The following is a 12,546-nucleotide window of genomic DNA, read 5'->3' as shown; positions in this document are numbered from 1 at the left end:
ACTGAAAACACACTCACTCAGCACACTGAAAACACACACACTCAGCGCACTGAAAACACACTCACTCAGCACACTGAAAACACACTCACTCAGCACACTGACAACACACTCACTCAGCACACTGAAAACAGACTGAAAACACACTCACTCAGCACACTGACAACACACTCACACAGCACACTGACAACGCACTGAAAACACACTCACTCAGCACACTGAAAACACACTCACTCAGCACACTGACAACACACTCACACAGCGCACTGACAACGCACTGACAACACACTCACACAGCGCACTGAAAACACACTCACTCAGCACACTGAAAACACACTCACTCAGCACACTGGCAACACACTGACAACACACTGAATACACACTCACTCAGCACACTGAAAACACACTCACACAGCGCACTGAAAACACACACACTCAGCACACTGAAAACACACACTCAGCACACTGAGAACACACTCACTCAGCACACTGACAACACACTGAATACACACTCACTCAGCACACTGAAAACACTGAAAACACACTCACTCAGCACACTGAAAACACACACACTCAGCACACTGACAACACACTCACCCAGCACACTGACAACACACTGAATACACACTCACTCAGCACACTGAAAACACACTCACTCAGCACACTGAAAACACACACACTCAGCGCACTGAAAACACACTCACTCAGCACACTGAAAACAGACTGAAAACACACTCACTCAGCACACTGACAACACACTCACTCAGCACACTGAAAACAGACTGAAAACACACTCACTCAGCACACTGACAACACACTCACACAGCACACTGACAACGCACTGAAAACACACTCACTCAGCACACTGACAACACACTCACACAGCGCACTGACAACGCACTGACAACACACTCACACAGCGCACTGAAAACACACTCACTCAGCACACTGAAAACACACTCACTCAGCACACTGGCAACACACTGAAAACACACTCACTCAGCACACTGACAACACACTGAATACACACTCACTCAGCACACTGAAAACACTGAAAACACACTCACACAGCGCACTGAAAACACACACACTCAGCACACTGAAAACACACACTCAGCACACTGAGAACACACTCACTCAGCACACTGACAACACACTGAATACACACTCACTCAGCACACTGAAAACACTGAAAACACACTCACTCAGCACACTGAAAACACACACACTCAGCACACTGACAACACACTCACCCAGCACACTGACAACACACTGAATACACACTCACTCAGCACACTGAAAACACACTCACTCAGCACACTGAAAACACACACACTCAGCGCACTGAAAACACACTCACTCAGCACACTGAAAACAGACTGAAAACACACTCACTCAGCACACTGACAACACACTGAAAACACACTTAGTGCACTGAATACGCAGTATGTTGGTGTGTTAAAACGTTGTTGTGAGTGTGAGTGAGTGCGTTCGAGTGCGCATGAACAAGTGAGTGTGGTGAGTGTGCGTGCCTGCGTGCGAGTGCGCATGAACAAGTGAGTGTGGTGAGTGTGCGTGCCTGCGTGCGAGTGCGCATGAACAAGTGAGTGTGCGTGAGCGTGAGTGAGTGCGTGCGAGTGCGCATGAACAAGTGAGTGTGCGTGAGTGTGCGTGCCTGCGTGCGAGTGCGCATGAACAAGTGAGCGTGCGTGAGTGTGCGTGCCTGCGTGCGAGTGCGCATGAACAAGTGAGCGTGCGTGAGTGTGCGTGCCTGCGTGCGAGTGCGCATGAACAAGTGAGTGTGCGTGAGCGTGAGCATGATTGTTGTTTCTCTCTGTCCTGCAGGATGAAGCCGCTACGGTTCTTACTCCGGTCAAAAAGAAGATAAAAAATGTTGGAATTTTCTTAAAGGTGAGCTGCGGCCATTTCCCAAGGAACTGGCGAGGAGAATTCAAAAACCGAAACCGAAAGTCGTAATTTCTCTATCTCTCCCCCCTCGCTCTCTGTCTCAGAATGAGGATGAAGATGAGGATGATGAAGAGGCAGATGATGCTGAAGAGCTGCTGGGAAGGGGAGCGCGTGGAGTCGCCCTCCTGACCGACCGAACTCGGGTACGAGACAGAGAGAGAGAATATGTGGTCACTGCAAGACAGGAGAGGTGGAAACAGAGATGCACTTCCTCCTTACTTGCACAAAATATTTACAAATTAGAAAAAAATATTTCCAAAAATTATCCCAAATTATAAATAATTTAAATTTCATATCAAAAGAAGAAAAACGTGCAATTCTGTTAGGGGAAGGATCAACAGCCCCAATTGTGGCATATTTCATTTCAGCCTGTCGTAACCTGAGGGACGGTGAGTGACCTCCCACCCCATATAAACATTGTACACATTTATTGATTTACTTCTGTTACTGTCATTGTTATATATTGTTACATTTATCATTATTATTTTAATATTATTGTTTTACATATTATATATGTATGCTTTGGCAATAATTACATTTGTATTCCATGCCAATGAAGCAACTTAAATTGAAAAATTGAAATTAAGAAAGAAAAGAGACAGAGAGAGAGTGTGTGTCTTTGTGTGTGTACCTGTGTGCGTGCGTGTGTGTGTTTGTGTGTGTGTGTGTGTGTGTGTGTGTGTGCATGTGTGTATGTGTGCCAGTGCCAGAGTATGATGCGGATCATACGGTGTCGCATATAGTTTTTAAAAATGCAGCGATTGATGAGGAAATCCTCATCTTCACTGTAAAAGCACGCCTCCAAGTGTTACCAACCAAACTCAATTTATCCATTTGGTATCCTAATAGCCTCGACCCTTACTATTTATATCATGGACATCAACAGGTTGTTGAATCAATGTCACATATACTAAATGGTTGTTTCTGCTATAAAGGGATGTTCATAGCCAGACATGATCGAATTGTTAATATTATATCTAAAGATGTATCATCCATTCTCCATCCAACTGCTGTGTTACATATAAACTCCACTGTAAAACCACAAATGTTTCAATGCAATAATAACCTCTATCAATTTTCAAATGTAAGTGCAAACAAACCTGATCTTACTATGACTGATGAAGACCACAGAGAGGTGTTCCTACTGGAAGTAGGCTGTGCCTTCGATGCAAGCCTAGAAGAACCATTTCTTACTAAACAGTTAAAATACCAGCCATTATTACAAGCCATAACAGAACTAGGGTATATGTGTCAACTTCTAGTTTTTATATTTGGAAGCCTTGGCCATGTCCACCGGCTTGTGGTCAGAGATCTTAGGATAATGGGGCTGGCAAAATATTGCTCAGTTTCCTCTATTATAGGCAGACGCGGTATATGGAGGAGAAGATGTTTCTTGTACCCATAATGTTTCCTGTCGGTGCAATTGAGATGCAAATATCTAACCTGCATTTTGTTTGCTTTATCCCTACTGGTATGCTTTCTGCTAGTGAAGGACATCAGACAGCAACTGAAATATGTTTGGGCCCTTATGATGTATTTCATAAATGTGGACCTAAATAAAGAATGAATGTACCTGCGTGTGTGTGTGCGTGTGCGAGTGTGTTTGTGTGTGTGTGTTTGTGTGCGTGCGTGCGTGCGTGAGTGTGTGTGTGCCAATGCCAGAGTATGATGCTGTGTACAGAGTGAATTTTCTATCCAGCTACTCACTCCTGTCTTTTGATTGGTCAGAATGAGATGACTGCAGAGGAGAAGAGGCGGGCTCACCAGAGAGAGCTGGCCAATCAGGTGAATGAGGAGGCCAAACGGCGACTGACAGAGCAGAAAGGAGAGCAACAAATACAAAAGTGAGTGGAGAGAGAGAGAGTGAGGAGGAGGAGAGAGGGAGGAGAGTGGGAGAGGAGAGAGGGAGAGTAGGAGGAGAGTGGGAGAGGAGGAGGAGAGTGAGAAGAGTGGGAGAGGAGAAAGGGAGAGGAGGGGAGTGAGAGAGAGAGGAGGAGGAGAGTGAGTGGAGAGAGGGAGAGAAAGAGGAATCTGAGCGGTGCTGAAATGTGATGTGCTGCGGTGGGCGTGGCTTTAACTGGTCTCTCTGCCTCCCAGGGCTCGCAAGTCCAACGTCTCCTATAAGAGCGTGTCCCAGATGCCCCGGGAGAAGAACATCAGGGAGATGAAGATCTTCATCGATAAGAAATATGAGACAGTCATCATGCCTGTCTTTGGCATTGCCACGCCCTTCCATATCGGTACCATCAAGGTAGGCCCCACCCCCGCCACATAGACCACGCCCCCACACAACCATGGGCCCCACCCACACCCCTGTAGGCCCCCCCCACACACCCACAGGCCCCACCCCCACTCCTGCAGGCCCCCCCCACACACCCACAGGCCCCACCCACTCTGCAGGCTCCCAACCCCAGGCCCACCCACTCTAGCCCCACCCCCCTGCAGGCCCTGCACCCACAGGCCCCGCCCCTGCCCCATAGACCCCGCCCCCACAGGCCCCACCCCTGCGGGCCCCGCCCCCCCACACCCACAGTCCCCACCCACACCCCTGCAGGCCCCCCCCACACACTCACAGGCCCCACTCACACCCCTGCAGGCCCTGCCCACACCCCTGCAGGCCCTGCCCCCTCCCCCACAGTTCTGTCCCCACTGCCCCCATCTCCGCATCAACAGTGGTGTTCGGTGTTGTGCATGTGCGTGTGTGTGTGGCGTTACAGGGTGTGTGTGTGTGTGTGTGGCGTTACAGGGTGTGTGTGTATTCTCTCACAGAACATCAGCATGTCGGTGGAGGGGGACTACACCTACCTGAGGATCAACTTCTATGTCCCCGGCAGCTACCTGGGCCGGCAGGAGGGGAACATCTTCCCCAACCCTGAGGCCACCTTCGTCAAGGAGATGTGAGTGTGTGTGTGTGCGCGTGTGTGCGTGCGTATGTGCATTTGTGTGTGTGGGTGTGTGTGCGTGTTGCGTGTGCGTGTGTGCATTTGTGTGTGTGTGCGCGTGTATTAGTGTATGCGTGTTTGTGTGTGTGCGTGTGACTTTGTGTGTTTTTATGTGTGTGAGAGTGTGTGTGCGCGTGTGTGAGTGTGTATGTTTGCGTCTGTGTGTTCAGTACTTCCTGGTACTCTGTGTGCATCTGTGTGTTCAGTACTTCCTGGTACTCTGTGTGCATCTGTGTGTTCAGTACTTCCTGGTACTCTGTGTGCATCTGTGTGTTCAGTACTTCCTGGTACTCTGTGTGCATCTGTGTGTTCAGTACTTCCTGGTACTCTGTGTGCATCTGTGTGTTCAGTACTTCCTGGTACTCTGTTTGCCCCGCCCGTCAGAACGTACCGCGCCTCGAACCTGAAAGCGGCGGGTGACCCCTCGGTGCCCTCCACCAACCTGCAGAACGCCTTCCGCATCATCAAGGAGGTGCAGAAGCGCTACAAGACCCGCGAGGCCGAGGAGAAGGAGAAGGAGGGCATCGTCAAGCAGGACTCCCTGGTCATCAACCTCAACCGCTCCAACCCCAAACTCAAGGACCTGTTCATCCGGCCCAACATCACTCAGAAGAGGATGCAGGGCTCGCTGGAGGCTCACACCAACGGTGAGCGGGGAGACATAGCCGGGGTGTGTGTGTGTGTGTGGGGGGGGGGGGGGTGAGAGGGATGGAGGGAGAGGAGCAGGGGGAAGATGGGGGTGTGTGGGAATGGGTGTGTGTGTGAACATCTGACAATACTTATTTTGTCATCTCCCTTCTCGTCCCTCTCTCTCTCTCTCCCCCTCCCTGCCTCCCTCTCAGGGTTCCGGTTCACCTCAGTAAGAGGAGATAAAGTGGACATCCTGTACAATAATATTAAACACGCCGTGTTCCAGCCCTGCGACGGGGAGATGATCATCGTCCTGCACTTCCACCTCAAGGTGTGTGTGTGTGGGTGTGTATGTATATGGTGTGTATATGGTGGGTATGTAGGTGTGTGTGTGTGTGTGTATATGGTGGGTATGTGGGTGTGTGTGTATATGGTGGGTATGTGGGTGTATGTGTGTGTGTATATGGTGGGTATGTGGGTGTGTGTGTGTGTGTATATGGTGGGAATGTGGGTGTATGTGTGTGTGTGTGTGTGTGTATATGGTGGGTATGTGGGGGTGTGTGTGTGTGTATGGTGTGTGTGTATATGGTGGGTATGTGGGTGTGTGTGTGTATATGGTGGGTATATGGGTGTGTGTATGTGTGTGTGTATGGTATATATGGTGTGTGTGTGTGCGTATGGTGTGTGTGTATGATGTATACGGTGCGTATGGTGTGTGTGTGTGTATGGTGTATATGGTGTGTGTGTATGGTGTATACGGTGCGTATGGTGTGTGTGTGTATGGTGTATATGGTGGGTGTGTGTGTGTGTGTGGTGTATATGGTGTGTGTGTGTGTATGGTGTATACGGTGCGTATGATGTGTGTGTGTGTGTGTATGGTGTATATGGTGTGTGTGTGTGTATGGTGTATACGGTGTTTGTGTGTGTGTATGGTGTGTGTGTGTGTATGGTGTATACGGTGTGTGTGTGTATGGTGTATACGGTGTGTATGGTGTGTGTGTATATGGTGTATATGGTGTGTGTATGGTGTATACGGTGCGTATGGTGTGTGTGTATATGGTGTGTGTATAGTGTATACGGTGCGTATGGTGTGTGTGTGTGTATGGTGTATATGGTGCGTATGGTGTGTGTGTGTATGTATAAGTGTGTGTGTGTGTGTATATGGTGCGTATGGTGTGTGTGTGTATGTATAAGTGTGTGTGTGTGTGTATGGTGTATATGGTGTGTGTGTGTGTATGGTGTATACGGTGCGTATGGTGTGTGTGTGTATGGTGTATATGGTGTGTGTGTGTGTATGGTGTATACGGTGTGTGTATGGTGTATACGGTGCGTATGGTGTGTGTGTATATGGTGTATATGGTGTGTGTGTGTGTATGGTGTATACGGTGCGTATGGTGTGTGTGTATATGGTGTATATGGTGTGTGTATGGTGTATACGGTGCGTATGGTGTGTGTGTTTTACATGTCGGCTGTGGGCCCCCCCCCGCAGAACGCCATCATGTTTGGGAAGAAGCGGCACACGGACGTGCAGTTCTACACGGAGGTGGGCGAGATCACCACGGACCTGGGGAAGCACCAGCACATGCGCGACCGCGACGACCTGTACGCCGAGCAGATGGAGCGCGAGATGCGCCACAAGCTCAAGGCCGCCTTCAAGAACTTCATCGAGAAGGTGGAGACGCTCACCAAGGAGGAGCTGGAGTTCGAGGTGCCCTTCAGAGACCTGGGGTGAGAGCGTGTGCGGAGTGGGGACCTGGCCTGAGAGCGGATGGGGTCAGAGGTCATACATACCTGAGCTACACATTTTTGAAGAGAAATAATGGCATTTCACAGTGTATCAAAGATGTATGTTTGCCATGTAACCTGTCGTTTATTTTCTGTAGTTCTGTCATGACTATGATCATTATTATTTGTTACTGCTATCTTGCTAGCTGGATATCGGTATCTTTCTCTATCGTAGCAGGCAGCTGCCTAGCAATCTCGCTGTTTCTCTCACTAGCTGGCTAACTAGCTAACGATCTCTATAGCTCTCATTAGCTAGCTGGCCAACTACCGATCTCTATATTTCTTACTAGCCAGCTGGCTAGCTAGCGATCTCTATATCTCTTACTAGCTAGCTTGCTAGCGAGTGATCTCTATATCTCTCACTAGCTAGCTGGCTAGTTAGCGATCTCTATATCTCTCACTAGCTAGCTGGCTAGTTAGCGATCTCTATATCTCTAGGTGGCTAGCTAGTGATCTCTATATCTCCCACACCAGTGAACTACCTACCCAGCAATCTCTTTATCTCTCACTCACTAGCTAGCACTCTCTATTTTTCAGTTTTTCAGCTTTGAATGTCATGGCAGCCATGGTCTTATTGTTTGTCACAAGATAAATTCTGATCATCAAGATGATACAATGCAGGGCTGTCTCGTGGTGTAGCTCATTACCAGCTGAGCCCCCCCCACGTCTCCCTCTCTCTCCCTCTCAGCGTGCTCATTACCAGCTCAACCCCACGTCTCCTCTCTCTCCTCAGCGTGTCATTACCAGCTCAACCCCCCCCACGTCTCCCTCTCTCTCCTCTCAGCGTGCTCATTACCAGCTCAGCCCCCCCCACGTCTCCCTCTCTCTCCCTCTCAGCGTGCTCATTACCAGCTCAACCCCCCCCACGTCTCTCCCTCTCTCTCACTCTCAGCGTGCTCATTACCAGCTCAACCCCCACATCTCCCTCTCTCCCTCTCAGCTGCTCTTCCAGCTGAGCCCCCACCCCTCTCTCTCACTCTCAGCGTGCTCATTACCAGCTCAAGCCCCCCCCACCAGCGTCCCAAATCTCTCTCCTCTCCTCTCACTCCCCAAGGCGTGCTCATTACCAGCTGAGCCCCCCCCCCGTCTTCCTCCTCTCACTCAGTTCTATTCTTTCCGCTTTCCTGTCCAATTTTTAAAAAAATTTTTTATCCAAAACGCTTTACAATTGATGCCTCTCATTCGCCAGAGCAGTTAGGGGTTAGGTGTCTTGCTCAAGGACACTTCGACATGCCCAGGGTGGGGTTTGAACCGGCAACCCTCCGACTGCCAGACAATCGCTCTTACCTCCTGAGCTATGTCGCCCCTATGATGGAATATTTGCTACTGAATTAACATAACTGAACTGTGTGTGCATGTGTGCGTGTTTGTGTGCGTGCGTGCGTGTGTGTGTGCGGGTGCGTAGGTTCCAGGGCGCCCCCTACAGGAGTACTTGCCTGCTGCAGCCCACCTCAAGCTCTCTCTGTAACGTCACAGAGTGGGTGAGTGTAACAGCAGCAGAAGGATGAGTGTGGAGACATCTCTATTTCTGTCATGCGTTTGTGTCCTTAGCTGAATATTTGGGCTCTACCCACGTACTACCAGTGTGTAGCAGTTAGGCCTGAACGGGCCTGACTGTGAGCGTGAGTAGCAGGTGCTTAGCCTGGAACGTGCTGACTGCAGCATGCAGGTATAGTAGCAGTGTAGCAGTTAGGCCTGGAAACGGTGCTCTGACTGTAGCATACAGGTATAGTAGCAGTGTAGCAGTTAGGCCTGGAAACGGTGCTCTGACTGTAGCATACAGGTATAGTAGCAGTGTAGCAGTTAGGCCTGGAAACGGTGCTCTGACTGTAGCATGCGTATTAGCAGGTAGCATAGCGAACGTGCTGATGTAGCATGCAGGTATAGAGCAGTTAGATTAGGCCTGGAAACGGTGCTCTGACTGTAGCATGCAGGTATAGTAGCAGTGTAGCAGTTAGGCCTGGAAACGGTGCTTTGACTGTAGCATACAGGTATAGTAGCAGTGTAGCAGTTAGGCCTGGAAACGGTGCTCTGACTGCAGCACACTGTAGCACAGTGTAATAGCAATATAGCTGTTCCTTGTGTGTGTGTTTCTGTGCTGATGGTGTGCATTTCTGTCCTTGTTTTTTTTGGGGTACCCCCAGCCCCCATTTGTTGTGACCCTAGATGAGGTGGAGTTGGTGCATTTTGAGCGTGTGCAGTTCCACCTGAAGAACTTTGATGTGGTGATTGTCTACAAGGACTACAGCAAGAAGGTCACCATGATCAACGCTGTGCCCATCAACTCCCTGGACCCAATCAAGGAGTGGCTGAAGTGAGGCCCCGCCCCCTGCCCGCCCCTATCCTAATAACTAGTACTGAGTAACCATAGCAACCCTCACCTGCACATCCAACACCTCAAACAGCCCTGTTCTGAGTAACCATACGAACCCTCACCTGCACATCCAACACCTAAAACAGCCCTGTACTGAGTAATTGAGTACATCCCCTCTCTCATTCTCTTCCCCCCCCCCCAGTTCCTGTGACATTAAGTACACAGAGGGAGTGCAGTCTCTGAACTGGAGCAAAATCATGAAGACCATCGTGGACGACCCCGACGGGTTCTTTGAGCAGGGCGGCTGGTCTTTCCTGGACCCGGAGAGCGAGGTGAGCCCATTAAATGCAGAGTGAATGAAATGGAGAATAGATGAGTGAATGAAATGGAGAATAGATGAGTGAATGAAATGGAGAATAGATGAGTGAATGAAATGGAGAATAGGTGAGTGAATGAAATGGAGAATAGATGAGGAAGAATGGAGATGATAGTGAATGAAATGGAGAATAGATGAGTGAATGAAATGGAGAATAGATGAGTGAATGAAATGGAGAATAGATGAGTGAATGAAATGGAGAATAGATGAGTGAATGAAATGGAGAATAGGTGAGTGAATGAAATGGAGAATAGGTGAGTGAATGAAATGGAGAATAGATGAGTGAATGAAATGGAGAATAGGTGAGTGAATGAAATGGAGAATAGATGAGTGAATGAAATGGAGAATAGGTGAGTGAATGAAATGGAGAATAGATGAGTGAATGAAATGGAGAATAGATGAGTGATGAATGGAGAAGGGAGTGAATGAAGGAGACTGGTAGTGAATGAAATGGAGATGATGAGGAATGAAATGAGAATCGGTGAGTGAAGAATGGAGAAATTGAGGAGAAATGGGACGGAGGATGATGGAAGATAGGTACTACCTGCTGAGAATGAGATACTTTCGAGTAACGATTTACACACTCATTAACTTACCCCTTTAGAAACACATAAAACGTATAAACACTATTCACAATCGGGAAAACATTTCATACTCATAACTATTCACACCGTAAACACCATCATACACTATAAACACTATTCACACACGTAAACACTATGCATACTCATATACTATTCACACACGTAAACACCATGCATACTCATATAAACACTATTCACACACATAAACACTATGCATACTCATAAACACTATTCACACTCGTAAACACTATGCATACTCATATACTATTCACACACGTAAACACCATGCATACTCATATAAACACTATTCACACCCGTAAACACCATGCATACTTATATAAACACTATTCACACCCGTAAACACTATGCATACTTATATAAACACTATTCACAAACGTAAACACTATGCATACTCATATACTATTCACACACGTAAACACTATGCATACTCATATAAACACTATTCGCACACATAAACACTATGCATACTCATATAAACACTGTTCACACCCGTGAACACTATTCATACTCATATAAACACTATACACACACGTAAACACTTCATACTCATATAAACACTATACACACGTAAACTGTGCATAATCATATAAACACTTCACACATGTAAACAATACACTATCATGAGCAGTATTAACACTCATGAACAGTATACACATTTATATGAACACTACACGCACATATTAACACTCAAATACATTTTGAATAGCACTTTTTACAAAAAACTGTCACAAAGACACTTTATAGAGTAGCAGAAAAAGAGAAAATAACAGGCCTGAACCCCCAAATAGCACATGAGGTAAAAAAACACTCCCAGTGGGGAGAAGACCCTCAAACGATGGAGAGAAAAAACTCCCCAATGGGAAAGAAATTCGAGAGGAACCCGGCTATAGTGGGGGAGCCCATCCTTCACTGGCCAGCCTGGTGTAAAGTAGCTGCAGAATGGATGTAACAGAAATGTAATAAGGGGTCAGTCACAGCATAAAATAAAATAATAACATGGGCTGAGCTGGTTACAGTTGAGGTAATAACCAACTGGTTTAGCAGAAGTCCAAATTGTGTAGTTCAGTATAGTTCACAACACTGCACACTCATATAAACACTATACATACTCATGTGAACACTATACACACTCATAAACACTGAATTTCTCTCTGTCTCCCCACCCTCCCGTCTCTCTCTCTCTCCCCCCTCCCCTATCTCTCTCTTTCTCTAGACTACAGTGCCTCTCTGGGTTCGGAGGAAGAGAGTGGGAAGGACTGGGATGAGCTGGAGGAAGAAGCTCGCAAAGGTGAGTCATGTGACCTACTGTCAGCCAATAACAGAGCCGATCTCCCGCTCACCGTTTGCACAGGGGTGAGTTCAGGGTGCTAAGGTGTGCTGGGCTCGGGCCACAGCTTGTGTGTTTATCTGAACGGTGGAGTCACAGCAGTTAAAAGAATTCTAATGATGACTGACTCTGGGGAAGTTTAGGTTGGGTTTGTGTGTGTGAGTTGTGCTCTGCTTTGACTGTGTGATCTTTCCCAGCCGACAAAGAGAGTCAGTATGAGGACACAAACGAAAGCTCAACCAGGAAGAGGAAGGGCCGATCCTCAGCCCCGCCCCCCAGAAGCAAGAAGAAGAGGCGGCGTTAATGACATCACTCACTCAAACACACACACACACACACACACACACCACCACACTCACAAACACCACCACACCACTCACTCAACACCACACACACTCACTCAAACACACTCACTCAAAAGCAGCACATCACTCACTCAAAAACCCACACCACTCACAACACTGCACGCACACACTCACTCACTCAAACACACTCACTCACTCACTCAAACACACACACACACTCACTCAAACACGCACGCACACACTCACTCACTCAAACACACTCACTCACTCACTCAAACACACACACTCACTCACTCA

At 48.0% G+C, this 12,546-nt stretch overlaps 1 protein-coding gene across 1 annotated transcript in view; it reads left to right on the top strand.

Annotated features, from left to right (window-relative positions):
• The window catches only part of LOC135258438 (FACT complex subunit SPT16-like), a 23,252-nt gene extending 10,919 nt beyond the window's left edge, over positions 1 to 12,333 (top strand). Inside the window, exons 11-23 of the mRNA XM_064341832.1 lie at positions 1,843 to 1,908; positions 2,010 to 2,108; positions 3,694 to 3,809; positions 4,063 to 4,216; positions 4,735 to 4,862; positions 5,292 to 5,554; positions 5,750 to 5,868; positions 7,027 to 7,265; positions 8,728 to 8,803; positions 9,467 to 9,636; positions 9,839 to 9,988; positions 11,763 to 11,905; positions 12,142 to 12,333. Coding sequence (XP_064197902.1) covers positions 1,843 to 1,908; positions 2,010 to 2,108; positions 3,694 to 3,809; positions 4,063 to 4,216; positions 4,735 to 4,862; positions 5,292 to 5,554; positions 5,750 to 5,868; positions 7,027 to 7,265; positions 8,728 to 8,803; positions 9,467 to 9,636; positions 9,839 to 9,988; positions 11,763 to 11,905; positions 12,142 to 12,248 — 1,830 coding nt within the window. The 3' untranslated portion in view covers positions 12,249 to 12,333. The remainder of the gene's footprint in view (positions 1 to 1,842; positions 1,909 to 2,009; positions 2,109 to 3,693; positions 3,810 to 4,062; positions 4,217 to 4,734; positions 4,863 to 5,291; positions 5,555 to 5,749; positions 5,869 to 7,026; positions 7,266 to 8,727; positions 8,804 to 9,466; positions 9,637 to 9,838; positions 9,989 to 11,762; positions 11,906 to 12,141) is intronic.
• Positions 12,334 to 12,546: the final 213 nt, after the last annotated feature.

This window comes from Anguilla rostrata, chromosome 7 (assembly GCF_018555375.3).
Source record: "Anguilla rostrata isolate EN2019 chromosome 7, ASM1855537v3, whole genome shotgun sequence".
Classification (NCBI taxonomy): Eukaryota; Metazoa; Chordata; class Actinopteri; order Anguilliformes; family Anguillidae; genus Anguilla; species Anguilla rostrata.
The sequence above is the reverse complement of the archived record's forward strand: the minus strand, read 5'-3'. Positions and strand labels throughout refer to the sequence as shown.